This window comes from Notamacropus eugenii, chromosome 7, assembly GCF_028372415.1.
Source record: "Notamacropus eugenii isolate mMacEug1 chromosome 7, mMacEug1.pri_v2, whole genome shotgun sequence".
Classification (NCBI taxonomy): Eukaryota; Metazoa; Chordata; class Mammalia; order Diprotodontia; family Macropodidae; genus Notamacropus; species Notamacropus eugenii.
The window spans coordinates 10,186,473-10,214,385 of record NC_092878.1 but is presented as its reverse complement, the minus strand read 5'-3'; the positions used below and the strand labels follow the sequence as shown (position 1 = coordinate 10,214,385).

Here is a 27,913-nt window from a genome sequence, read left to right as displayed (position 1 = left end):
ATTCAATCACATTCATGTGCCATCATTTTACTCAGCCATTCCCCAAAGGTCAGGCACATACTTCATTTATGATTTTTTGTTATCACGAATCGTGCTGCTTTAAACACAAGGGGCTTATGATCTCCTGGGGATATAGTCCTTTAGTTGACTCTCTGGAGTCAACATATATGAACATTTTGGTAATTTATTTTTTGCAAAATATCAACTGTTTACCAGAACAATTAAATCAATTCCAAGTACCCTTCAGCAGTCAATTACCATAAGAATAAGGTTCCTATTCGTAGTAAATACTCCACATCTGGTCAATGGTGTGCTTTAGACAAACCACTGCAACGGCAGGAGGGATGTCTCAGAGACCAATAATAAGGAAGCTATGTCATCTTGCTCCCTAAGCCTTTTGGAAATCTGAAAGTGACTTCCCTAAATCCCAGTTTGCCAGGCTGTCCTACCCTGAAGCAAAAGGATTTAGATATGAATTTCTGTCTATCTGAGTAAAGATAAGTTGGGTCAGGCTTTCCTTTATAACTTGTTTCCACTTGTGTCTTCAAATATCCAACTACCCCACCCAACCAAGAGTACAAATGCTACTTTTCTACCAGTCATTATCTCTCCCCTCCTCCAAAACTCTATTCAGAATTTACTTTCTCCCCAAAACCTTTCTTAAATCTATAAAATTCAGATCGCACTAGTGCCTCATTCTCTCAGGATTTATGTATAAAATCTGACTGTTCACTTTTGCACTTTCTAAGTGTCCTTGAATTTTTTTTGAGATGTCTTTCTGCCTCCCAGAGATAGATTATAAACTCCACAAAGGCCGAAATTCTCTTTTATTTCTTTTATTATAACTTCACAACATCCATGTGTAATGAGTGCTTGACTGATAAATGCTGACTGTCATAGTATTGAGTTGCAACATCTATTTTTGAGGGTTTCCATTTCCAAACTCTGGTTGCTAACCTTCCAGGTAATATAATGACATTTTGCCTTTAATTCCCAGCACGTTCTATCTGTGATCTTGACTAAAACCCTTCTGGCTGCATTTCCTTCCCACAGCTATTATAAGGAGCCAGCCAAAACCTGACCTTATCTAGGCAGTAATTTGGGTTAGACGTATTCTTCTGAATGAGAGTGCTCTTTACTGCTCCTATTCGGATTTTCTGGCTCAAAAAACCAGGGCCCATTTCTCCTTAGGCACCTGCTCTTTGCAATTCTGGTCCAGTTCTTCTTATTCCATACCTACCACTCTGGCTCTACAGACACCATCCGTAGTATACCCCATCTATATCACATACGGTAAAGTGAGAAAAAGGCTAGCAGCGTCTCTTTTTCCAGTAATTGGGTAGCACTAGTTGACAGAATTTTATTTATAAAGAAATGGTTATACTAACCATCACTGAATGGCTCTCCTGTATCGTTGGAGGTGGGGAGGGAGTTCCATACTCATTTCAATTGTTTAGTTTCCTAAAGAGCAAACAATCTCCCTTGATTCCTAGTTATACAATCTTCAGAATAAAGTACTTCAGGATTTCACATAGGAATGCTAATTTTTCTTCCCTCCTACCCTTAAATCTCTCTCCACATATGTCAGAACACCTTCCTTATCAACCTAAGACAAGTAGCCTTTTCAAACGTTTCCAACCTTTTTTTTTTAATTGTTCTAAACCTGTGATTTTACCAGTGTAAGGAGCTCTCCAGGAGGGAATGTAAGCGACCGTTCAGTAATTTATAGTCTTCTGAGAGCTGTCTGGGACACCAAAAGATTAACTGACTTGGGCAACCGCCTAACAAGTATGTGCCAAAGCTAGAACTTGCACCCAGGCAGTATCAACTCAAAAGGCAGCTAGCTCTTTACTCACTAGGCTACACTACCTCTTCTCCATTTCAGCCCAAAAGGAATTACTAATAGTCCAGGAAACCATATCACCACTTTATTTAGGCAACAACTGAACAAAAGGCAGGGCTGGTTTTCTGAAGAGGCCACAAAATGCGCAAATCTGCTCCTAGGGAGGAATTGGAGGAGGCCAGGTTATTGCAACACAGGACAGAAACTAGGAGTAGTAACGGAGTTATTGCTGTATGAGGAGGGTTTCCTCATTCCTCCCTCTGAGAGCGAGAAGGCAACACCTGTGTAGAAGAAACAGGCCAAGGACAATGTGTGCTCTTGAAGCAGAAGGACCCAGGTCCGTGGTTTCTACAAAACTCAATGGTAAGACTTATTACACTCCTGAAGAGCCCAGCGCTTGTTCTCAGTTGCCTGCTTCAAATGGGTATACTCCTTCACCAGTTTGTCAAACTCCTCACCCAGCACCTCATAAGTGCTCAAGACTTGGCGGGATTTCTCCATGTCTTGCTCCTGAAGGCGAATGGCTCCCTCCAGACTATCCCTAAGATGAGAAAGGGAAGGAAAAATGGAAGTGATGTGGCAACTGAGAAAAAGAGACACCAAATGGAGAAGGGAGATGAGTCTAGAACACGATGGCTGCTAGAGCTGAGTGGCAGGCCAAACTATGTATCACTCACCTGATGAAGCGATGAACCTCTACCTTCTCAGCTGTGTATGTGTCTGACAAAATCTGTAGCTCCTCCATTCTGATGGAAAGAAAATTACCGAGAAGATCAAAATCAACGACAGCAGCCAACCTAGGGACAGGATAGACAACCCAAACAGCTCCAAGTGCCCAGCCTCAGTGTGTGAACTGAGCAGGAATGGCCAATACAGCTTTACTCTGGACCCCTACAAAATTTATCTCCTGGTAAAGTACTCATCTTGGAAAAGACTCAGAACTAAAAACTTAAGGGTGAATTCTCTGGGCAGTACAAAGGCTAATAATGCTATCCAACATTTGTTGAATGCTTACCATGTTGCTAGGCACAGCAGGGGGCAATGGGAGAAAGAAAACCACTCTCCTTTAGGACACTCCCTCCTCCCCTCCCCCACAAACACCCTTGCCAATCTAAGGGTTACCTTAGCTTCAGAATCATGGCACTACACTTGATCTCCAAGTACTGGGCATTAATCTGATCCAGCTCTGATTGTGTTTTTAGCCGGTGTTCCTGAAGAAGCTTCTGTAGCAGTGAAAGACAGCGGAGGAGCACCTGAAGCACCAAGGAGATAAAATAAATGATTACTTAAGTTAGTGAAAAATAAAATTCAAGATGAAATCAGAAATGTTCTCCTGAAGCTTCACCTTAAGGCCATGGTCATACTGGGCACCGAAATAAGGAAGAGACTCTCCCAGGCTGTTGTCGTAACACACACACAAAGACACACAGACACAGACACGTACACACATACATAGACACACAGACACAGACACACGCAGACACACACAGGCACAGACACACAGACACAGACACACGGAGGCAGACACACGCAGACACACAGAGGCAGACACATGCAGAGGCAGACACATGCAGACATGCACACATGCACACACAGACACAGACACAGACACAGACACACACACACACACACCTGAGAATAGATGGAACTCTGCTTTTCAAGTAGCACTGTCTGTTCCTTCTGTTGTTTCTTGGCATTCTGGTTCTCCTGTTTCTCACTTGTCAGCACATTTGCCAGCTGCCATACCTTTGCTGCTTTCAATGTTTCGCTATCGGAATCTGGGGGAAGGAGAAAAGAACAAGATTCCTAAGAGCGCATTCTCCCATTCTTCATGCCCCTCCAAGGCCATTTTTGGTGCTAGGTTTCAAACACCTCATGGCGGGGCCTCTTTTCTTCCAAGTTATTTCCCACCCAGATTACAAAGGCTCCCTTTCCTTCACCTTTAACCCCAGATTCAGTGTTCGTGGCCTCCTGAAAACAAAGGTAAGGAGAACTCTTGATCCCAAACTTCCCTTTCCATATTACTATAGACCTCTAGGAAAATAATATCCATTCTACAAAAGGAGAATGAGTGCTTCCTGCTCTGTACCTAACTGGACAAACGGAAAACAGGAAGAATTCTATACTCTTTATTGTAGCGAATAAAGTGGAGATTTCCAAAATTTTCAAACTTTTGCCCCTGATTTCAGAAGATGAACATGCCGACTTTTTCCAAAGGACAGTGACAGGACACCAGGAGGGCCCATGAGGAACAGGAAGCACAGAGCGAGGGCTCACCTGAACTGGGATCATGGTAGCAGAGTAGAGCAAAACACTTCTTCTTCAGTTCTTCCTCAATTTTTGGCTGGAGACACTCTCTCATTCTCAGAAAATCCTACAATTCAGAAACAAAGAGACGTGAATATAATACCACAACTATGAAGATGGACATACAGAAGGGGAGAGAGTCTTATTCAGCTCTCAGCTTCAGCCTCACCCCCACCTGACCTCTGAAGGGGGCATCAGTTCTAGCAAGTCTGACTTCTCCAGGCCCAGCAAAGGTGGCATCTCTTTCTTTTGGTTTGGATCCAAAAGTCGAGTCAGTTCAGTCACTAGTAACCTCTGTTCAAGGGATTCATGAAACTAAAAAGAAATAGGAGTTTTCCTCATTCATCCTCATCCACCAGTTCTCCACACATTCTTCTAGCCTGGAAACATGTTACCCAATTCAGACAATCCCCACGGCTCCTCTTATACCTTTCTTTTCAAGGTTTTTGGGACCTCCCACCTTCCCCCAAAATTCCATATTCCATTTCTCTTCTCTTCTAGCTACTCACCTTTCTCCCTTACATCATCAGATAAAACCTGCCTTGACTTGATCACACATCCCTGGCAAGCAACCTCATCTCATCTCTCTTAATTTAGACAATACCTTCTTATCCTCTGGGGTCAGATTTGTGTCCTGCGTCTTCACGTAGTAGTTTACAAGCATTTCCTGTATAAGTCTCTGCAGAATTTCTGACCTCAGCCATGCAGTCTTTTGTAGTCTGACCTCCTTCCATGCCTGAAAGAACAGATGGTTCTAGGATGGAGCCCTCTGGCTACGGCAGCACTTCTTCCCTTCTCTTGTGAAGAAATACCTTCTCCCTCAGCCCTTACCTCAGCTTGCTCTTCTGCAAGGGTGGTGCTTAAACCACTCTCATCCATGTACTGAGAGACACTTAGCAGGAGCTTGCTAAAATGAGGGTTCTGCAGGAGGTCTTCTTCAGTCAGGTTACAAGGTGGCAGTTGTTTGCTGCAGACTTAATGGTATATCCACCCCAGGAAGATAAATAAAACAGGCATCACTGGTTAAGACTCCGCCTTCTGCAGCCCAGCATCCTACTAACTTGATCTAACAGAGATCCTCCTCTTTTTTAGTTTTTTTGCTAAAGGGGGAGTGGATGGTGGTGGAATGGGAATAAGTTTTAAAATTCTACTGGAATAATATTCACTAATATTTGAGGTAATACTCCTTGAATGGTGCCAAGATACTAAAAGTGGTTTATGTTAAAAGAGATTGAAAAGAAAGCTATAAAAAAGGAGACTTCATAAAAGATTACAGGATGAATCATCAAAGGAAGAAAGTTAAAAGACCTTACAAAATGGAAGTGAAATTTGAGAATTACACAAAGTACTGAAAATAAGGGAATATTTAAAAAGCATCACCACGTGACCCAAACTCCTCTTCACAGAAAATTAAATTGTATTCTTGGAATATTTATTGTATTTACAGCCAAAGATGAAAGACAAATTGTTGTTTTACTTTTAATTAAAAATAACCCAAAAAAGTTGAGTCACTAAATGCCCGCCGTGGTGCAGTAATTCATTCACATGATGCTGCAGAACTGTGGCCCTGCTATGCTATGCTTGTGTCATGCAACTCCATGCAAGAGAAGACACTGAGATTCTAGTTCCCTGGGTGTTCAACCCATAAGGTGCCCATACACATGTATATCTGTGCCATGCTGGGATCTCCTTTTACTCCTGTTTAGGGAGGATGGCAAAGTGCAGCATCTCCTTGTGGCAAAGGGAGCAGCCCAGGACAAGCTCTGCTCCTCCTGGGAGCACCCTTTAACCCTCACGACTTCTGGTTTCCCCCAAGTTACCACAGGCACTGAGATGCCACAGGGACAGATAATGGCAGTTCTTATGAGCACGGAGTGAAGAAGATGGAGAAGTGCCCCCTGAATGACACAACCCTTTACCTTGCTGGAGCAGCTCCATGCCCTCTCCAGGGAAGCAGAAATCTCCTGAAGCCATGTCTCCGGGGGGACTTCCACCTGCTAAAGCAGCAGAACACAAAGGGTGGAATGAGGGGCACCTCAGCACCTTCACCCCAAGAGTGTGACCAAGGCCAAGAACGGCCCTTGAAGAAAGCGGGGCGCCATGCAGCATGAGGACCGAGCTCTTCTCTGGCTGTCTCCATAGAGCCCGCCAGCGAGGGGCAAAACCCTTTCCGAACCGAGTCCTTTAATCTCTCCACTTCTCACCGCCTGAAAAAGAAGTCTCCTGGAAGCAGTGTTTCCACGGAATTCTCAATGAGGGCTACTTCCCCCCATCGGGTCTGGGCTAATTTGGAGGTGACCCCTCCCAGTTAGGAGTGAAACGGGAAAGAAAAAAAAGACCCTCCAAGCCTGCTTCTTTTTCCCGTCAGATCACTCGGCTAAGTTTCAAATTCCCAAAGTCTTTTTCTGCTTCTCCAGCCACTCCTACCATCCCGATCATTAAGCCCAGAGCTGTCCTCCGGAGTGACACACCGGAAAAATAACGGCACCGGTCAGGAGTACCTGGAGGGGAGGGCAGACAAGAGCGCGGCAGCGGGAGGTGGCGGGGGTGCGGCCGTCAGCGCTCGGACCGACAGGCAGGGCGGGCGTGGCCAGGACGGCGCAGCCCGGGCTCCGCAGCCCCGGGGGCTCCATCCTTCCATCCCGCTCTCTCCTTTTGTTACAAAGTTACCGCGTGTAGCACCTTCCCGAGGCTGGGAGGCCCACCAGGGCCCGCTTCCGGGCATCTACCAGTCCCCTAGGCACGCCTGGGCGCTCCGGCCCGATATGCCCTGCCCGGGACGGAGCGCTGCGGCCCGGCTGCCCGCGGGACTCCTCCCGTTCACGTCACGGTTAACTCTGGAAAACCCGCCTTTTTCTCTCGGAGACTAACTTTCCGCCTAGTTCATGTACGGAGCTTGTGGCCGGACCCGACGCCCACAATCCGGGTCCGGCCCGGCTGGGTCAGGGGCAGGCTCTGCGGGGGGGCTTTGCGGACGGGACCGCGGAAATGGGCCTAGTGCGCCGCGGCTTCCCACCTCTGCCCTCGTGGGGGCCGGGCTGGGGAGGGGTGCTGGGAGGGCGCCTGGTGGGGGGGGGGGGTCTCAGTGCCACCGCCCCCCCTCAGCGCGCACACCAGTGAGACGCTGCTACAGGGCCCGAGGCATTGCTGTACACGTCCTGACTCGGGAGTCTTTCAAATTCTCTGCGGTGCCAGGAGCCCTGCCCTGAACGCCGCGGTTTCACGTGGCCCCGGGGGGCATCAGGACGCGCGGGGAGCACCCAGCCCCCACCTCGCCTCTACGCCTGGACTCACACGGCGGAGAGCCTAGGGGGCGGGGATGGGGGCAGGGCGGAGCCGGCCCCGGGGGATGGGGCGGGGCGGAGCCGGCCCCGGGTGCGCGCGCAGCTCACAGCCTGCTGCGGCCACAGGCTCGGGGACGCTCCGCTCGGGGGCGCGCGACCGGCCCCACGCCGGAGGGTATGGCGCGCGCAAGGCCGAGGGAAAACGGTTCGGTTCCGCGCCGGCGCGGCTAGCGCTCCCCGCCCCCACCCACCGCTCCGAGGCAGGAGGATGACCGGCTAGACCTCTCGCTAGAGGCCTGCTGTCGTCTCGGCCCGCTCCTCCCTCCCCCGAGTGCTTCCAAACACACCTCAGAAGCAAAATCCTGTGGCCGCGTCGCTGAGGCGACGAACGGGGTCGGTCCTGGGAGGCGGCGGCCCCCCGAGGGCCCTCCCGTGCCCCCTGTGCCGGGCCGGAACCGTCCTCCCGGACCCGGCGTGGGGGTGGTAAAGTGGGACCAAGGAAAGCCTGCCTGCCCTCCGGCCCCTCCGACCGAGCAGGGCCCGAAGCAGGCCCCGGCAGCGCGAGGCGAGGCAGCGCGAGGGGAGGCAGCGCGAGCGGCCTCCGGCCGAGGCGGGAAATCCTGCAGGCCCCGCCCCGGCGCCCTGGCCACGCCCTCTTCCGGCGCGCTCTAAGAAGGGGCTCCCAGGCGAGGCCGGCCAGGGCTGCGGGCTGAGCTTCCGGTGCTCCCTGTTATTAGCTTTGACGCTGGCGCCTTACGGAGCAGAAAATTGAGGGGCCCCCACCCCCCAAGGCTGCCAGCCCCGCGTAGGGCCGTGGGACGGTCATTGGGAGCTTATTCAGCCCCCTGTGTGCCAGGCGCTGTGCCCAGCGCCGAGGGCACCGAGAGCTGGACCCTTGGCTTTCCCGATGAAGCGTCCCGCCCGAGTGCCCCCGGGGCTCGCAGTGACCGACCCCCAGGCCGCCCCCCGCGCTTTCCTGCCCAGACTCCCTCTTTCTGTCCTGCACCCCCTCCTCTTCACCTTCCAGTCTCAGCCCCCCGCACTTTCCCTTCAGGGCGGGCTGTCGTCGGGAAGTCGGAGAGCGCGTCCAACCTCTGCCCGAGGCGGTCGGGGGAGTCTGGTGCCGGTCCAGACGTGGCCCCCGGGGCGGGGGAGTCCTCTGTCCTGGAGAGGTACGTCATGGTGAGAGGCAGAGAGCCTTCCCGGCATCTCCAGCGCCTGGCACGGAGCCTGGCACGGAGGGCCTTCCGTGGAGGCTTGTTCGGGCCGGGTGGGTTTGACCAGGTGACGTGGCACTGTTTTCGTTCCGGGGCACTTTAGCGTGGATCTCACCCCGAGGAATGCGCAGGTTGTGCCTCTTAAAGAGCACACTTCGATGGCCGTTAGAGATATCGGATACCAGAGGTGTTAGAGTCGTCGCTGGCCTTTTGGCTCACTCCTCTACCGAGGTGCCTTCCCTTAAAAACCAGCTGTTGGCACCGGTATTTATTTGTTAATGTGGCACGCTGAGGCGGGTGGCACAAAACGTTCCCTGTAAAAGCTTGGGGCACACTCTCCCATATACTCATGGGAAGGAGCAGCCCCAAACTTAGTTATACACTGGTAGTTTGGTCTGGAATGGTGGTAAAGAAGGCCCGGTCTTCGAGGCTGCCCGCTCCCTTCTAGGGTTTGCCCCTTTGCCCATGCTGAATCTCCACAAGTCCAGTCTCTGACCAAGAGGACACTACTGTCCTGCTTACTGCGGCGATCTTGTCCGCAGGGGATGGGGAGGGAAGTCAGGAAGGACAGCACCTCCCACCCAAGAACACCCCCTCTCAGGGTCTTGGCTCCAGCCCCTGCACTGGAGTGGAAGGCTTCCACCTCTATGATAGTTCCTTTGCTACTGAGATTCTTCCAGCCATTTAAAGTCCTCAGAGGTTGGGGTTGGCATGTTTGATGAGAGTAACCAGCTAGTTCCCTTCTGGACCCCTAGATGTTTCCACTTCATAAAGGCGATCCTAAGTGTTATAGACCACCTTATTTATCTTTGAAACTTCAGCATGCCCTTACACAAGTGAGGGTGGGAGGCACGCGGAACCTTCTCTCTCATGCAAGGATCATTTAAGCCCAGTCAATAAACGTGTATTATTAAGGACCTGCCATGTCCTTGGTCCTAGCACTAGCTAAGTGCTAGGCACACACAAAAAGGGAAAAAGACAGTTCCTGCTCTCAAAAACCATTTTAATGGGGAGACAAATCAGTCCCTAAATTACAAAGAGTGGTGGAAACTCAAAAGCAAAAAAAAAAAAGAAGAAATTATTGCTGTGAAACATCCTAATTAATCCTCAGAAAACTAGAAAAGACCGTTGGAAAGACCTGATGACAGGGGAGTAGTTACTACTGGTTACTCTGCAATGCAGCATAGACTTCTTGAAGTAGCTAACCCTTGCTATTAATAAAATAAATGCTTCTCATGTATACAAATAGTTATTGCTTTATGAAAAAATTTGACTCCTTGTGGGAGTGGCAGGACCCCATGCAGGCTCCAGGCTTTGCCTCTAGCTTGGAACAGGCAGCCAAAGTCCTCCACTCCAGGCACCGAAGGCTCTCTGGCTGAAGCCACAGAGCTACAAAAGGGGTAGGGCCACTGGAAGCCCCTCAAGAGGAGGAGATCTTCAGAGGGTCTTTTACCTTGTAGTGAAAACTGTACAGTATAAAGACTGCTGTACTAAAGACTGGGAAAGGTAATTTTTGCTGATGAAATCCACTTTTTGTTTCACCAAAACCATCAGAAGAAATTCAAGTGAACCTCTAAGTTTTGGGCATCTTCATCAGACTGTGAAACATCAACCCAAAAATGTTTGGGGGATTTTTTTGTTTGTTTGTTTGTGAGAATCTACTGGGATAATGTGTAAAACTCTACTTTATAAGCCTTAAAAAGCATTACATAAATGCTAGCCACTATTACTGAGAAGATGAATATAGTAGAGAGTAGATTAGGGTCTCTCTCCCGTCACTCTCTCTCTCTCTCTCTCTCTCTCTCTCTTCTCTCTCTCTCTCTCTCTCTCTCTCTCTCTCTCTCTCTCTCTCTCTCTCTCTCTCTCTCTCTCTCTCTCTCTCTCTTCTCTCTCTTTCTCTCTCTCTCTCTCTCTCTCTCTCTCTCTCTCTTTCTCTCTCTCTCTCTCTCTCTCTCTCTTTCTCTCTCTCTCTGTCTCTCTGTCTCTCTGTCTCTCTCTGTCTCTCTTGATTTTCCTTTTACCTATCTGTTCTTTTCTTAGTCTCTTCTTATTCTTATTTGGCTCCCTTACTGTCAGTGTGTCCTCATGGATACACCTAAGCCCTAAGTCCTCTTTTCTTCTCTTGCTATAACTCTCTCAATACCCTAAGAACCATCCCAGACCTTCCGTGCAGAAGTGCGTGAAGCTAGGCCTTAACAATCAAGTCCAAAGTCAGGAAGTAGGCTAGAAGAATGAGCAAAAAAAAAAAAAAATCCCACCATAAAGAGCTACCTGCTCAAGACACAATATCTCTAGAACTTTATGAACTCTATCATCAGTTCATAGAGAAAATTCTATTAGACAAAGCCTAAGAATAGTTGTTACATTATGATGATCTTAGGAAAGGAAGAAGAAGGGAAGAGGAATATACTAAGAGGAAAGGAAAGGAAGGTAAGGGAAAGTTATCTCACGTAATTAGGCTGCACAAGCAGACATCTGGATACAAAGAGGAGGGAATGGGGTTTGCTGCTGACACGTAAACCTTACTTTCATCTCACCTGGTCAAAAGAAGGAAGACTATACACAAACAACTTCAAATGAAAATTCATTTTACTCAACAGGTAAATAGGAGGGAAAGGGGAGAAAAGGAGAGGAAGAATTAAAGAGCAGATCAAGGGAGAGATTAGTTCTATCAAAACAAACATGAATTAAGAATATACAAAAAATAGTCATAGCTTTTTGAGGCGGAAAAGAAGAATCTGAAGGAGTATCCATAAATTGTGGAAAGGATGAACAAGTTATGACATAGAAAGGTGATGGCCTATTATTGTGAAACATGCTGCCCATGTCCTGATAGAGAGGGTAAAGGACTCAGAAAGAAGAATTGGACAAAATTATTTTTGGATATGGCCAATGTGGAAAGTTTGGGTGAACTATACATGATAATGAAGGGTTTTGATTTTCGTGTGTTCTCAAGGAGTGGGAAAGTGGGAAGGTGTTCTTGGGGGTTGAGAGGGTGGGTTTTGATTCATTGATAAAATAAATATTTTTTCAAAAATCTAATGCTTTTTCTTTTGTATCATACTGGACCTGAAATCAAGAAACCTGGAGGTTTGGGGCCCATATCTAGTTGTATGACTGTCATCATTACTGCTTTACATTTTTGTTTTCTCCCCTATAAAATAAGAATGTGGCAGCAGTGGATAGAGGGATGGCCTTGAATTCTGAGATACTTGAGATCAAATCCCCACCTCTGACACATTCCGTGTGACCACTGGAATGTGAGTTATTTAATCTCTCAGAGTCCCAGGCAACTAAGACTTTAAATTGCAGAGAAGTCACTAACATCAAGCAATTCCTACATTGATAAAGTCATAGATCCAGACTAACATAAAAATAAGAATCACAATACCTGAACTAACTATATCATAGGATTGTGAGGAAAGTACTTCATAAATTGTATATCACTAAATAAATGTGAGCTATTATTATGAAAGACTCAAAGAATATTTCAGTGTCAACCTAAATGGAGGCCATCAGTAGAATGCCACTACGCTCTGTCCTTGGTCCTGTTCTGTTCAATATTTTTATTAATAATTCGTGATGGATTCCTTATCAAGACTACATAAAACTGAGAGGGATAGTTAATATGTTGTACAATTGAATTTGGATTCAAATAAAAGGTCTTAGTTACTTGGAATGGTAGGCTGAAGTAGACAAGATGAAACAGTTGGGATGAATATAAGGTTCTCCACTTGGATTCCCCCCAAAAAAAAATCAATTCACAAATATAGAATGGGAGAGAGATGGCTTATGTTAGAGGTGGCCCTATTGGCAACTCTCTTAATTAAAGTTTGATTTTGCTATGAAATGAGACACTCATAAGTCATCCAGTAGTTAACAGAGACTTATTTTGACCTAACATTCCAAGGATATGCAACAAGTATACAGTAGCATTGTAGCATTTAGTTTCAGCTTTGGTAAAGGTAGCCTCCCTCAATCCCTAAGGTAAACTCACTGGGTTTGGTTCCTCATGTGATCTCAGGCATCCACTAAGTCTAAGAGGCCCAGACTCTACTTGGCTGGGAAATTTTATGTCCTTAGGTGACCAGGAAGCTATATCAGGAAAGCTGGAGCCAATCATGTCCCAGGAACAGCTTTGTCTCCTTTTAGGGAAACTAATCCCTGTTTTAGAAGAGAGGAGGTAAAATTTGTGGGGAGATGCTGGTACATGTTAGTCTTATAACAAACAGCTAGAAAGTAATTTATATATTAAAAAAAAAAAAAAGACCTGGAGGTTTTAATGTACTACGGACAAACATTAGCCTGATGTAGATCTGATATAGCAGTCAAAAAAAGCTAATGTGTGATTAGGTTACATTTTAGAAGTATTCAAACCAAGGGAGAGAGTCTTCCACACATCTGAAGCAATTGTTTTTTATTCTGAGAATCACGTATATCGGATAAACTGGAGCACATGCAGCCATAGGCCAATCAGGTCTAAAAACCATGTCTTCTATTAAGTGAACTATTAAAAGAAACTAAACTAGGTTGTTTAGCATAGAAAAATAGGGGAGAAGAGTATTCTAGCAGGAGTCTTCAAATATTTGAAGGGTAGTCATGTGAAATAATAGCCAGATTCGAGCCCTTTTCTGATCCTCATAGCAGCCCTGCAAGGTAGATGCTATTATTACCGTCTCCATTTGTAAAATGAGAAAACCGAGACTCCAAGAGATAAAGTAACTTGTAGAGAGTAGCACAGCTGGCAAGTAGATGAGGCAGAATTTGAACTCAGGTCTTCCTCATCCTAAGTTCACCTAGTTGCTCATGAAAGAGGAATTAAGACTTATTCTACTTAGTCACACAGAGAGCAGAAATAAAGAGTGGATAGAAAATGCAGAGAAACAGATTTAGGGTTTGAGGTAAGGAAAACTTTCTAACAATTAGCTCTCTATAATTGACATGGGCTGTTTTAGGGTATAGTGAGTACCTTGTAACTGAAGGTCTTCAAGTGGGAGAAAAAGATGACTAATTGTCTGGATAGTTATAAAGAGAATTAATCATTAGATCATTGGTTGATTTAGAATCACAGACTCTCAGCTGGAAGAGCCCAGAGAGAGCATCTAGTCAGACATGTTCCTGAACAGGAGTCTCCTTTACAGCACCCATGACAAGCACTCATCCAGCCTAGGCTTGTAAGCCACCAGCAATGGTGCCTTCCAAGGCAGCCCATTATACTTTTTGATGGCTCTAACTGTAGGAAATTTTTCTTTCTATCAAGTTTAGGTTTAAATCTGCCTCTCAGTAAATTCTATCCATTGTTACTACTTCTGCTTTCTGGGTCTAAGAAGAACAAGCCAAATCTCTCTTCTACATGGAATCCCTTCCAATACTTGACAACTTTCAAGTTCTGCCTCCCAAGGGAGATCATTCTCACTATGTGCCCCTTGATGTTTCTGCCAAGGAAAGGCAAAGCAATAGGAGCTGGACCTGTAATTTTGTTGTTATAGGGAGCTTCCAGATGAGGAAACTCATCTAGTTTGTACATCAGCAACTGTTCCACAATTTCTAGTTCTTGATTGCTGCATGGGGGTATAAGGTTAAGTGTCTTGCCCAGGGCTACATATATCAGGGACAGGACTTGAACCCAGGTCTTTCGGGCTTTAAGTATAGCTGTCTATTCACTGTAATATATTAACACTCAGAATTTCTGGCTTCATGATTCTAAGTTTGTTTATGCAAAGCTCACATCTTTGCAACGCTACATAGCATCTTCTTCATAAACACCTTGGAGGTCAATGGTACAAAGGTCTTTATTCCTATTTTACTGATGAAGCAATTGAGGTACAAAGATATTAAATCCCTTGTCCAATTGCACATAACTAATATATAGCAAAAAACAAAACAACAAAAACGAATCAGCGTTCAAATCCAGGTGCCCTGACTCCAGTCTACTGTTTAAGGAAATGTAGTGACCTAAGGACAAACAGACAGAATAGACCTTTGTTATAAAGAGCTTTGATGGCCAGGTTAGAGAACTGGAACTTTAATTGATGGATAATGGGGAATGAGTTTTTGTGAAGGAGAGTGAAGTGACCAGGGCTATATGAAGGAAGGGGAAGTTTGGGAAGACCCTTTCACTGTTGCAGCATAAATACATTTTAGTATAGAATTATTCCATGAAAGTGGGAAAATAGGAGAAATAATATTTGAAACTTCCTAGGACACATAAATTCTTTCTGAAGTCTAGATTGGGGCCCAATTGCGTAACAGCTCTGAATGTTAGAGTTTGTACTCTATCACATAAGATTCATCTAGCAACAGTGTTCAAGATAGAGTAAGGGACAGAAGAAGAAGATGAAGAAGAAGAGGAGGAGGAAGAAAAGGAAAGAAAGGAAGGAAGGAAGGAAGGAAGGAAGGAAGGAAGGAAGGAAGGAAGGGAGGGAGGGAGGGAGGGAGGGAGGGAGGGAGGAAGGAAGGAAGGAAGGAAGGAAGGAAGGAAGGAAGGAAGGAAGGAAGGAAGGAAGGAAGGAAGGAAGGAAAGAAGGAGAAAGAGTGTTGGGGAGGCTAGGAGAAGATAGGCATGTGTTGTTAGTCACAAGTTTCCTTTTTGTCTCATAGATAAATTTACTTTAATCTTAAGTTGTTTTCTTTCCCACATCTTCCACCTTCTGGCTCTTGTTCAGATTTACCAACCTTCAGGACACTTTTTTTCCTACATAGTTCAGTGCCTGACTCACTTTTTTCCCTCCTTTCCAAATCCTTCCCTCATGCTAGAGGCACTTCAACATATATCAACACTCCACAGAACACCCTTACCTCACAGTTCTCAACTTACTCATTTCCCATAACCTACTCCTCTCCACTTCGCTTTGGCTGCACACAAGGATGGTCATACCCTTGATCTTGCCATCACCCAACAAATGTTCAACCTCCATGTTCATGAACTCCGAAATTCCCTTATCTGATCATAGTCTATTGTCATTTCCTCTCCTTTGCCTTACGACTCCAGACTTTGTTCTTCATCCTCACTGTAACCTAGAACCTGGGGACCATCACCAGTCGTCTTGACCTATGTCTTGCCACTGGACACTGATGACTCTGGAGGAGACAGTGAGGCTGATGACTTTGCGCAGCCCTGCCTCACTTAAATCCAATTCACAAGCAAATCAAGACATCACCTTCCTGATGTCATGGTCCTTTTTTAGAACAAAGGACAAACATCCACAACTATAATCCAGCCTAGATTTCTCAGCGCTTTCCCAGGCCATCACCTCTGCACTAGTTACACTAACCCCCCCCCCCTTCCCATCTTGACTTCTTGGTGAACCAGTTCAAAACTACATTGTCCTCTTCTTTTGAATTGTCCCTTGTGTTATTGTTGATTTTGCCCTCCCAAGCCCCACACTTGGATCACTCCATCATCTACTGCCTCTGCTCTTACACAAATTCAGCTGAACAAGGATGGAGAAAATCATGAGAGCAGGCTGACTGGGTCCAGTACAAATTTACATTACATAACCTCACCTGGTCCCTCACTGCTGCAAGGCAGTCTGTTAATGCCTTCCCAATTATCCTACTCACTATAATAACAGCTCTTCAAACATTTTCAACCCTTCTCAAATATCTCATGGCTTTTCCTCCTTCACCATCTCAGGTGAATATCATGCTTCATATTTCATGGAAAATATTGATGCTTTCCAGGATCAAATATAAAATCCTCTGTTTTGCATTCAATGCACTTCACAACCTAGCCCCCTGTTATTTTTCAGTCTTTTTACACTTTACTCTGCCCTCCTCATGCACTCTGGGATCCAATGCCACTATACTTCGCAGAAGACATGCCTTCTGACTCTGTGCAGAGTCACTGGCTGTTTGGTCCCTGTACCTGGAATACTTTCCCTCCTCATCTCTAGCTCTTGGCTTTCCCAGCTTCCTCCAAGTTCCAACTAAAATCTCATCATCTACCCCTTAATGCTAGTGCCTTTTCTCTATTGGTTATCTCCAGTTTATCCTGTATGTATCTTGTTTGTGTGTAGTTGCTTTCATGCTGTTTCCCCCATTAGACTGAGCTTCTTAAGAACAGGGACTGTCTTTTGCTTTTCTTTCTAACTCCAGCACTTAAAACTATCTAGCATATTGTAGGTGCTTAATAAATGCTTATTGATTGACTGACTGTTGATGGAGCTGTGAATTGATCCAACCATTCTGAAAAGTAATTTGGCCAAATTATTGGATAAAAACCACTAAACTTCATAATTTGACTTAGTGATCCACTACTTGCATATCCTAAAGAAGCTAAAAGACAGAAAGGAAGGTACCATGTATATGAAAATATTGATAAATAGATTTTTGCAGTAGTAAAAGAGTTACACAAATTGCATGTGAAGATAATAGATACAAAGAATGTGAGGAATTCAGAGAAACATGAGAAGACTTCTATAAATGGATGCAGCATAAAGAAAGCAGAACCAGGAAAATACATGTAATGAAAATAAATGTAATGTGTTTGTTAATACCACTAAAAGGTAGGTGAACTCAAATTACTGCAATGAGTAATAGTGAGGTAAATCAATAGGGAGGTAAAGAGACTACAGAGGTGGAATGCTGCATCCAATTTGAGGCACTATCTCTTTGTTGATCCGTTTTGCTTAGGTTTTTCTAGATTGCCAGGTAGAGCTTGAGATGACTGTGGTGTGTATATGATTAGGGATTGCACAAAGAAAATGTCAGGCTTCCCTGCTTGTTTCTGAGCAAAGCTAGCTCTCCTTATTGACCACTGAGCAGAAAGAACTTAGTAGACTTTTAAAAGATGAGTGATTGCATCCCTGAGTCTCTCTGCCTTCTAACCTGTTGGTAGTATCATGTAACTGGGTTTTCCTATGAAGGCAACAGATTATTTGTTCTCAACATCCAGTTATAGCCCATCTTTTATAAGAAGACTTTGCTGTTAATTCTAGTGCCTTCCCTTTGTTGTTTCTTATTTATCTTGTGTGGAACTTTTTTGTATATTTGTTTACGTGTTGTCTCCTCCATTAGATTGTAGACTCCTTGACAGACTTGTTTTTTACCTCTTTTTGTATCTTCAGTACTTACTATAGTACCTGGCAAATAGTAGTAGCTTAATAAATGCTTATTGAGTGGTAGATTGATGGCAGCTAGAACAAGAGAGCTTAGTTAGACAAACGATCCTGGGCTTCTGACTACGTCTTATCCTTTAAATTTCTTTACCTGATCATAGGTGACCAAATCAAGATTGAGATGTCTAGGCTTGAAGGTGACATAGTGAATTTAAGAGGCTCAGAGATCCTGGATCTTTACTCAATGCTGGTAGCCCTTCAGAAGAATACTCTACAGTAACTGTAGGACTTTAGGGGCAGTGACCATAAACTAGAAGATGAGCCCAATCCCTGATCTGGCTTGCCAAAAGAAATTGATCTCAAGGAGTACAGTACAGGGCCTAGGTGAAATATAAAATACCTAGTGAATAATTCTGGCCAATGCTTTATGTTTGGAATAAAATAGGTTTGGTTAGTACTGTTTGTTTCGTAAAGTTGTTTAAGTTTTTCTGTAAATTCAAAGTTGTGAGAACCTTTTTGTGTTAAGCATTTCTTCTATGTTTAGGAAATGCATACCCATCCATCCTACATTCCTGATTTACATTTTACATTGAATACTTTTCTAGCCCCTCTTAAATAAGTCCTTACTCTCCCTCACTCCATATATGCAATTGGTTGCCAAATGTTGCTTCTGTCATCATATTATCCTGTGTGTGTGTATGTGTGTGTGTATGTGTGTGTGTGTGTGTGTCCCTTTCTCTCCTCTCACATAGCAACAGACCCAGTTCAGACCCTATTTCACTGAACTATTCCAACAGCATCCTTGGTCTCATTAGTGGCTATGATTGTTAGATTTTTTTTTTTAAGCATCAGTAAAACTTTTTAAAAGATAGAAAGGGGGGCAATGATGACAATTAACTATGCCTAAATTTGGGTAACTCTGATCAGTCTCTCCTCAGTGAAAACACAGAACAACAAAGAATTCTTATACATTGGAACAGAGAATGAGGTACTAAACTCTAGGATAACTCTACCTTCTGGAGACCTGTGGTTCTCTGGACAGGGCAAAAATAGCCAGAAAAGCTTTGGGATCCTTTCTTTGCGCTTTAAAATTTGGGAGATTGTAACTAAGAAGGCCCCTCCTCCACAAGGCCTTTCCTAACTCATTAGGATTGAGGCAATGAACTCTTCCAAACTCATCCTGTCTAGACTTGTGACTCTCAGGATTGCTCCTACGCTTACCACCTGAAGGTATGCACTTCGCCCTTTCCTGGTACATGTTGCTGCTACATTATTTAATTGATGTTCAGTGATTTTTTTTTCAAGTTGGCTGCTGGATTTTCATCTTTTCTGTCTGCCAGTGTCTGTTCACCTTGCCTTGCACAATGCTACAGCACAGTGCTATAGCACAAGATCATAAAGCACTTATTAAATAGTTTTAGGATGATGATAAAGGCTAAGGCCAAACTCAGGATCCTTATAATCTTACACTTGCCCCAATCTCCCCCCACCAATATTTAGCACCTTCTTCTCCCTTCCTAGGTGATATCTAACTTCCCATATCATCTCCCTCATTTTTCCTATCCTCCACTCCAGCCAACAGCAATTGAAGGTTCATCATAGGTTTCTGTATAGTTGCTAGGTCTCTCAGCTACTGGGAGTATGGGAAAGTGGAAAAGGCATTGACTCTGGATGCAGAATTGAAATCCTGTTACTAAGAACTACCACCTATAACTTTGAGTAAGTCTCTTGGCCACCTTGTTCCTCTAGTTTCTCATTTGTAGAATGAAGGAATTGAATTAAAAGGCTTCTGAGTTTCCTTTCATCTCTAGGTCTATGAGCCTATGTGGTCTCATGATCCTCTTTCCCCAGATGGCCCCTGAAAACACCCCCTAGACCCACACAGGCTACAATCTTAGCCCATGACTACTGAAAGCACAAACACTGAGAGTCTTCTGAAAAGACTTTAGCATCATTTTGAATTTGATAATAAATGTTATGTGAGTGCCAAAGGAGTCTGCTTAACTATTCAGACTGTTACATTCCTGTAGTGTATTTTTCTGAAAGTTGCAAAAAAGAAGACTTAAAACCTGTTGTGGATGCTTCAGGCAGTGACGCTCCTTCACTGAAGCATAAGGTGACACATGAAAGAATGTTTCGAGGCAGATGTTTGGTTGCTTTTAAGGAGTCATTTTGTTCATTATTTCTGATAATAATGGAAACTTTAAAGAGATGAGTTCCTACCATGAAAACTTGGGCTTAGATAATTATGTACAAAGCTAGGACATTAGAGATTGAAGGACTGGTATTCTACTTACTACTAGTTTCGGAAAAATGTTTGTCTATCTCATCACTTTCAAAGTCTCTGCAGAGAAGTGGCAAACTATATTATAGTCCAACAGATTGGTTTCAAGAAAAAATAAGAACATTATAGGAAAACCTAGGAATTTTAGAATTATTTTAGAGTGAGCTCATGGAAAAATAAGTTAGAGGCTTAACAGCCCAATGATTCATTCTCCCAGAAAAATTTCCTGCCCAAAATAAGTATAGGACTTAAAAAAAAAACAGAATAGTTGAAGAAAATGTTTAATCAACCTACAATCTCAAATGCCAAATTCAGAATAAATGTCTGTGATGTGATATTGGATACAGTTATTCAACACTTCCTAGAGAGATTTTAAAATACACCCTAGTGTATTCAAATATGGAAACCTTTGTCATCACAGAGGCTAGAGTGAATTGGATTTCACTTTGATAAACTACTGTGAACAGATAAACAAACAAGTCTAGTAGCAAATTTGGGATCACAAATATTAGCCTGGAGAGTCAGTTTAGCAGTGGAACAGATTGAAACAATTTCTGTAAAAGAAAAATGACGCTGAATAGGAGATTATTTCTGAAGAGGGGAAGACTAGTGTTACCTTGTAGAGCCAGAAATGTACAGTGGGTATAGAACTTCTCATAAATGGAACTGGTGAGCATGCTGTCATAAAGTTAAAACATCATAAATTCTATATCTCTGGCTCAGGATCTGATTTTTAAAAATTTTTGACCTTTTTTTTTTCAATCAATAAAAATCTGCCTTCTCTCCCCCTGTTCCATCTTCCCATTTCTCATCCACACCTTGAAAAAAAGGGGGTGGGGAAACTACTCCAAAACATGTAGAGTTAGACACAACAAATTCTTATATTGGCCATGGCCAAAAAACGTCTCAGTCTGCTCTCTGAGTCCATCACTTCTCCCTTAAGAAATGGGTAGCATGTTTCATCACGAGTCTTCTGAAATCATAGCTGGTTATTAATTGATCAGAATTCCCTACTCTTTCAAAGTCTGTCTGTATAATACTGCTGTTATGGTATAAATTATTCTCCTTGTTCAGTTCAACTTAAAATGCATCAGTTCATATAAGTTTTCTCAAGTTCCTCTGAAACCCTCTCCTTCATCATTTCCCATAACACAACAGTATTCCATTATATTCACGTCAGCCATTTGATGAGCACTCCCACAGCTTGCAACTTTTTGCCACTGCAAAATAGTTTATGTTTCTTTTCAAATCCTGTGTTTGCACGCCAGAGTTTCCATTCAGATTTTTTTTTCCTCAAAAATACTTGGAAGTCCTTGATTAAAGGTCCATTTTTCCGCTTGTAGGCTTATACTCAGTTTTTCTCAGTAAGTTTTTCCTGATTATAAGTCTATGACCTTTGTCTTCTAGGATATTCAATTCCAAGCTTTCTGCTCCTTTTTAATAATAGCTACTAAATCTTGTTTGATATTGACTGGCCTTTTGGTACTAGAATTGTTTCTTTCTGGCTACTTGTGGCACTGTTTTCCTTTACCTTGGAAGCTCTGGATTTTGGCTATAAAGTTGCTGAGAGTTTTCCTTTTGTAGCTTAGTTTCTTTCAAGAGGTGATATATGGATTTTTTTCTATTTCCATTTTGCCCTCTGGATGTAAGAGATTTGGTAATTTTCTTTTATGATTTCCTGAAATAGCCTCTCTGTCTCTCTCTCTGTCTCTGTCTCTGTCTCTCTCTCTCTCTCTCTCTCAACTTTTAGGTTGTCTAATGATTCCTAAATGATCTCTCATTAATAATATTGTCTAGTTAATTTGTTTTTACTGCGAGATACCTTACATTTTCTCCTATTTTAAAATTTTTCTTTTGGCTTTATTTTAATATTTCCTGTTGTCTCATGGAGTTATTAACTTCTATTTGGTCTGTTATAATCTTCAGGGAATTTGTTGCTTGGGTAAGGTTTTGTAACTCTTGTGCCAAATTGTCAATTTCCTTTCCAATTCTTTCTTTCATAGTGTTTTTTTTATTTTCCTATTTTTTCCTCTAGCTCTCTTGTTTAATATATATTAAAATTTTAAAACTCTTGTTACATCTCTTCCAGGAATTCTAGTTAAACTTGTGCCCAAGCTGAGATTTTTCTTTGAGGCTTTCCTTAGAAATGTTTTGGAGTCGTTCTTTTCTTCTGAGTTTGATAAGTTGAGCATCCCTGTTTCCATAATGATTTTTTAATGGTGGAATTTTTTGTTTGTTTGTGTATTTTTTCAGCCCACTTTGGACTTCATGTTAGACCATGCTTTGAGTACTTCTGGAGGAAATGTCTGGGTTGGGCTTATATTCTTTAGGGTTCTGTTGCAAATTTCTTGAGAGTATTGAGTATTGTGTTATTCTAAGGTCTGGAGACAGCTCAAGTTAGGGATCTGCAAGCTTTCAGTGTTCACAAAGTGGTCTGGCTCAGGACAGAGTCTGATTGCTAGCCTCTTTGTCTGCAAATTCCTGACCTAGATATGTGTCTCAGCAGCGTACCTGTGGGATTGCCCTGGTTTCTAGTAGACTCCCACTGGACTAAATTACTGTCAGCCAGCTGGAAAGCTCGGCTGCTTCAGGGTAATGGTTTCCCCTTTGGTCTGGGGTTCTTGCGCTAGTTATTCCAATGTGGTCTTTAGGTGGCTCTAGGAGCTGAGATCTTGCTCAGTTCCTGAGAGAAGAGTCATACAGTTGCTGCTTCCTTCTGAATTTGCTCCTTAGGCAGTAGATATTCTGATCCTCACTCTGGAACACCACCCTAGGTGGTGTAGGTCCCTGACTCAGTTATCTTTAGATCTGTGACCCAGACCTGGGTAAGGAGTGACAGAGCTGCCAACTGTTTGGTATTCCTATACCCTGCACAAGGTCAGGCCCATTTGTGCTTTGTCTTTAGCCTCTTCTTGCCCTAGGGCACAGCCTCTCGCTGTATTGGAATACTTTGAACAATTATTCTTGAGTTGACCCAGTCCCCAGTAGGTACATACAGCTCTATCTAAATCCCTATGCTGACCTGGGCTAAAAAACAGAATCACTGGGGTTTCTTTTTCCCTTAGATTTCCTGATCAAGACCTAGGTACAGTGTGTTTCCTAAATCTAGGTAGAGGCATTGTGATGTAAAATTTGGCTATGTTTCTTCTGCCAACTCAGGAATGATTCTGGTAGGTGGCAGAGAAAAGGTAGGAAGTTGCCTGAATTCTCTGCAATTTCCCTCGAAACCACTTTAAATCATGCCTCAAAATGGAGTCAGAAGCAAAAGGACCCACAAAAGGACAGAGTGAAACAATTCTCCAGCTCATGATAACTTAGAAGGACTGCAGGAAAGGTCTGCCTCACTTGGATAAAAGGGAAACACAACCCAACAGCTGGTGCTTAGGCAAGCCAGCAGGAGGTCCAGCACAGATCAACAGCCAAGGCCCTGCAGGCATCCTTGCTCAATAGGCCAGTGGCACAGTGGGCCAACTGTGAGGCCTCCAGCCCCAGTGCAGCAAGCTAGTGGTCAGGCTTGCCAGCCCTGCAGGCCCTAGCACAGAAAGCTAGCTACTGGCCCCTTGGTCCCCAATGTAAGAAGCCTGGAACAGTGCCTTCTGCACCCCAGGAGCAGAGTTCAACTTTAAAAGTCACAAAATAGGCTGGGAAATGAGCACAAAACAAAAAAAGCTCTGACTATAGAAAGCTATTATGGAGACAGGGAAGATCAAAACACAAACGAGAAAACAATGTCAAAACACCTACATGAGAAACCTCAAAGAGAAATATGAATTGGTCTAAGGCCCAAAAGGTCATCCTGGAAGAGCTCAAAAAGGATTTCTTAAAAATCAAGTAAGAGAGGTAGAAAAAAATTGGGAAAAGAAATGAGAGTTATGCAAGAGAATCATGAGAAAAGATTCAATAGCTTGGAAGAGGAAGTATAGAAAATGAAAAAAGAAAACAACTCCCTAAAAAGTAGAATTAGTCAAATGGAAAAGGAGGCACAAAAGTTAACTAAAGAAAATTATTCCTTAAAAACTAGAATTGGACAAGTAGAAACCAAGGACCGATAAGACATCAAGAATCAATCAAATAAAATTGAAAGAATGAAAAAATAGAAGAAAATGTAAAATAAAATACCTCATTGGAAAAACAAATTTCCTAGAAAATAGATCTAGGAGAGATAATTTAAGTATTATTGAACTACTCGAAAGCCATGATCAGAAAAAGAGCCTGGAAAGCCTCTTTCAAGAAATTATCAAGGAAAACTGCCCTGATATCCTAGAACCAGAGGGTAAAATAGTAATTGTAAGAATCCATCAGTCACCCGCTGAAAGAGATCCCAAAATGAAAACTCCCAGGAATGTTATAGCCAAATTCCAGAGTCCTCAGGTCAAGGAGAAAATATTACAAGCAGTCAGAAAGAAAGAATTCAAATATGAAGGAGTCACAGCCAAGATTACACAGGATTTTGCTGCTTCTACATTAAAGCATTGAAGGGCTTGGAATATGATATTCTGGAAAATACATTACAACCAAGAATCAATCACCCAGCAAAACCAAGCATAATCTTTCAGGAGAAAAAAATGAATGTTCAATGAAATTGGAGACTTTCAGATATTCCTGATAAAAAGACCAGAGCAAACCAGAAAACTCAATTTTCAAATACAGTATTCAAGAAAAGCATAAAAAGGTAAATGGGAGAGAAAAAATATGTTATTCAGTAAGATTAAACTGTTTACATCTCCACATGGGAAGATGAGACTTGTACCTCTTAAGAACTGTATTTCTGTTAGAGCAGTTAGAAGGAGAATACATAGACAGAGGGTGTGGATATAAATTGACTTTGATGAGATAATATAAAAAATATGAGTGAGAGAGAAGATTACACTGGGAGAAAAGGGAAAGGAGAGGCAGAATAGGGTAAACTATATCACATGAAGAGGAGTGAAAGACATATTACAGTGAAGGGAAAGAAAGGGAAGGGGGTGAGCACTGCATGAACCTTACTTTCATCAGATTTGGCTCAAAGAAGGCATAACAAACCCAACTAGTTGGGTCTAGAAATCCATCTTATCCTGTAGGGAAGTAGGAGGGGAGGGGTACAAGAAAAAATGGGGTGCTGATAGAAGGGAGGGTAGATACAGGGAGGTAGTAGTCAGAAGAAACTGATTTTGTTTCCTACCCCAGGTTACATATGAAAGGTTTTTTTCTCTGTTTACACTAGCACATTTACATAGCACTTTACGTTTTGCAACGTGGTTTCCTCACAATTATGTGAGGTAGGTAGTATTAATATTCATAGAATCTCAGAGTTAATGGAGACATTCATTAAAGGTCATCTAGTTCAACCCAATCCTTAACTGAGCAGAAATCCTTTCTATGAGAAAAAATGGTGCTAGTCACCCAGTAAATAATATAAGGATTAGCCTTAACTGGGAAAAGGTCACCCCTTCTTCAGAAGCTGGAGCAAAAGACTGAACTAATGAAGATGTGTAGGAAATGAAGACTTTTGTAATGAATGGTCTTGAATTTTCTCAGTAAAGAAGAAAGTAAAACTATCTTCTGAGAGACTGGGGTTCAGTAGGAGTACTGCTTGAGGATATAGGAGACAGATAATTTAGAGCAGCAGCTGCTACACAGAGATTGATAGAAAGTCAGTCAGAGAAGAATATAAGAAGTGCCAGTCAGTAGTCAGGGTGCAGTTGAGATTAGACAACATGAATTTGTAGTGGACCTGGTTAGCACAGTAGCTGGACTTTCCACAGTAGCTTTTAGGAGCTGGGGAATAAGATTGAGGAAGATGGATGGCTGATGGATGTGATTGAGGACTGGTAAGAGATATAAGGGATTTAAGGAGAGCTGAACTGGTTCATTATAGGATCAAGACTGTGAAGGGAGGACAGTGTGGACAGAACAGGGGTGATGGGCTGGGAGAAAAATGAAGGGGTGGAGAGACAGTTTTAGGAAGAGTGAAGCCAAAGGAAGGGTAGAGGGATAGGAGATTATGGCCAGGGAGGGAAACTTTGGAGGTCAATATTATGGAGTTGGTACAGTTTGAGGTGATGGCAGTGTCTAGGCTGTGACCATTCCTGTGGATAACTAGGGCAGTGGAGATCAAAGGATCCCAGGATCAAAAGTTTAGAATTATAAAGGACCTTAGCGGGGTTCACGTGGCTGAACACCTTCATTTTACAGATGAAGAAACTAACCCAGAGAGGGGGAAAATCTAAGTCAGAGGAGTCAAGATTAATGAACAGGGAGACCAAGGTATCCAAGGGACCTTCAATACAAAGATTCCCTCGAATTCCCAAGTATAAGGATAAGTGTTGGGTTGGAAGATTTTTCCTGTATCAAGGACATTTTCATTTTTATTTTTTTCTCATTGTTGTCATTGCCTTTAATGAGATTATTGTTTCTTATGATTTTTGACTCACTTATTCTTTAGTATTAGAAAATTTCATTTACAATTAAATTTTCATCTATCTTTTCATATAATTGGGGGAAAAAAACAGGATTTTTTTAAAATCTGGTTTTCTAGTGTTTTCATACCTAACCTCTTCCATCTCTGACTCCAAAATCTAGTGACACTGCCCTCTCTGCTGTTTGGCACACAGGACGCCATCTCCCAACTCTGGGCATTTTCACTGTAGTCTCCTCTTCATGGAATTCTCTTCCTCTTCATCTCCACCTCTTAGTTCCCCCACATGACTTCAAGTTTCAAATACAATTCCACCCTTTATTAGGAAGCCTTTCCTAATTCCCCTTAATTCTAAGGCCTTCCCTTTGTTGATTTTTTCTCATTTATCCATCATAATGCTTGTTTGTACAAAATGATTTGCAACTTGTATCCCCCACTAAACTCTGAGTTCCTTAAGAACAGGGATAGTTTTGTGTCTGTCTTTGTATTACTAGAGCTTTAGCATAGTGCCCGCCATACAGTAAATGCTTAATAGATATTTTCAAGGATATTTTTAAAGATCACCAACAATGGTTCAGCAGTCACAGTGGTAAATCCTTTCAGCAGTTCTTCTAGCCCTGCTTACTTGAACTCATTGATGAATGATCAGTGGTCTTGCACCGTTTTCTTCCTTAGATTGGGTTTCAAATCCATATTAAGTATTTTTGTTCCATATTTTCGTATCTGAAGGTCAATCTCTTTGGTGGAAAAAAATGGAAAGGAGAGTTGAGTAGTTTTTTCTTCTTATGTTATCCCTTATCCCACTCACCCCAAGCAGTTGATGTGCATTTTAATGCCAACATACTTTAAAAAAAAAAACCAAAACATTATTCTTAGCAGTCCTGAAAATCTATCCTGATCTATTTATTTATCAGCGAACTCTTTTGTATCCTTAAATTTTCACTTATATACTTATCTGTTTACACACTGCATCCTTCCTAATAGAATGTAAGCTCTTTGAGGAAGGATCTTCATTTAACTTTGTAACCCAAACAAATAGCTAATATAGTGTGTTATGCGGAATGCCAGACCTGGAGTCAGAAGACTTGAGTTCAAATCCAACCTCAGACATTTATTAGTTGTGTGACCTTGGGCAAGTCAGTTAACCTCTGCTTGCCTCAGTTTCCTCAACTATAAAATTGGGATAATAACAGCACCGACTTCACAGGGTTATTGTGAGGTATTATTTGTAAAGTGCCTGACACCTAGTAGACGTTGTATAAATGCTTATTCCCGTCCCTCGCTTGTATGTAGAATGCTTGTTGGGTTAGTTTCGATTCAACATAAACTTCAACTGATTCTGGCCTTTAGCATTCCTGATATTTTCCTTTTAGGACCATGCTACTCTTTTGTGTTCATCTGGACACATCTGGTAAAATCTGAATTGTTGAATGAGTTCCCTGTGCAGTCACATCAGTCTTTTCAGACATCTCCCCCTTTTCTTCCTCAGTGGAACCATTTATCTTTGTGAAATCAGAAT

General features: G+C 43.0%; 1 protein-coding gene across 9 annotated transcripts; it reads right to left on the bottom strand.

The window, feature by feature from the left end:
* Window positions 1-1,906: 1,906 nt before the first annotated feature.
* HAUS4 (HAUS augmin like complex subunit 4) lies at window positions 1,907-7,916 on the bottom strand. 9 transcript variants are annotated; one of them, XM_072624596.1, is made up of 10 exons: window positions 7,782-7,916; window positions 6,070-6,147; window positions 4,982-5,124; window positions 4,755-4,886; window positions 4,331-4,465; window positions 4,121-4,217; window positions 3,476-3,621; window positions 2,966-3,096; window positions 2,521-2,640; window positions 1,907-2,384 (listed from the first exon to the last, which is right to left on the bottom strand). In XM_072624596.1, exons 2-10 carry the CDS (start codon window positions 6,122-6,124, stop codon window positions 2,201-2,203), a joined length of 1,143 nt encoding a protein of 380 aa, XP_072480697.1. In that variant the 5' UTR covers window positions 6,125-6,147; window positions 7,782-7,916; the 3' UTR covers window positions 1,907-2,200. The 9 variants fall into 9 exon arrangements, with proteins under 9 accessions (XP_072480697.1, XP_072480700.1, XP_072480699.1 ...); XM_072624599.1 differs by having other exon boundaries at window positions 2,521-2,589; XM_072624598.1 differs by having other exon boundaries at window positions 6,070-6,144; window positions 7,782-7,906.
* Window positions 7,917-27,913: the final 19,997 nt, after the last annotated feature.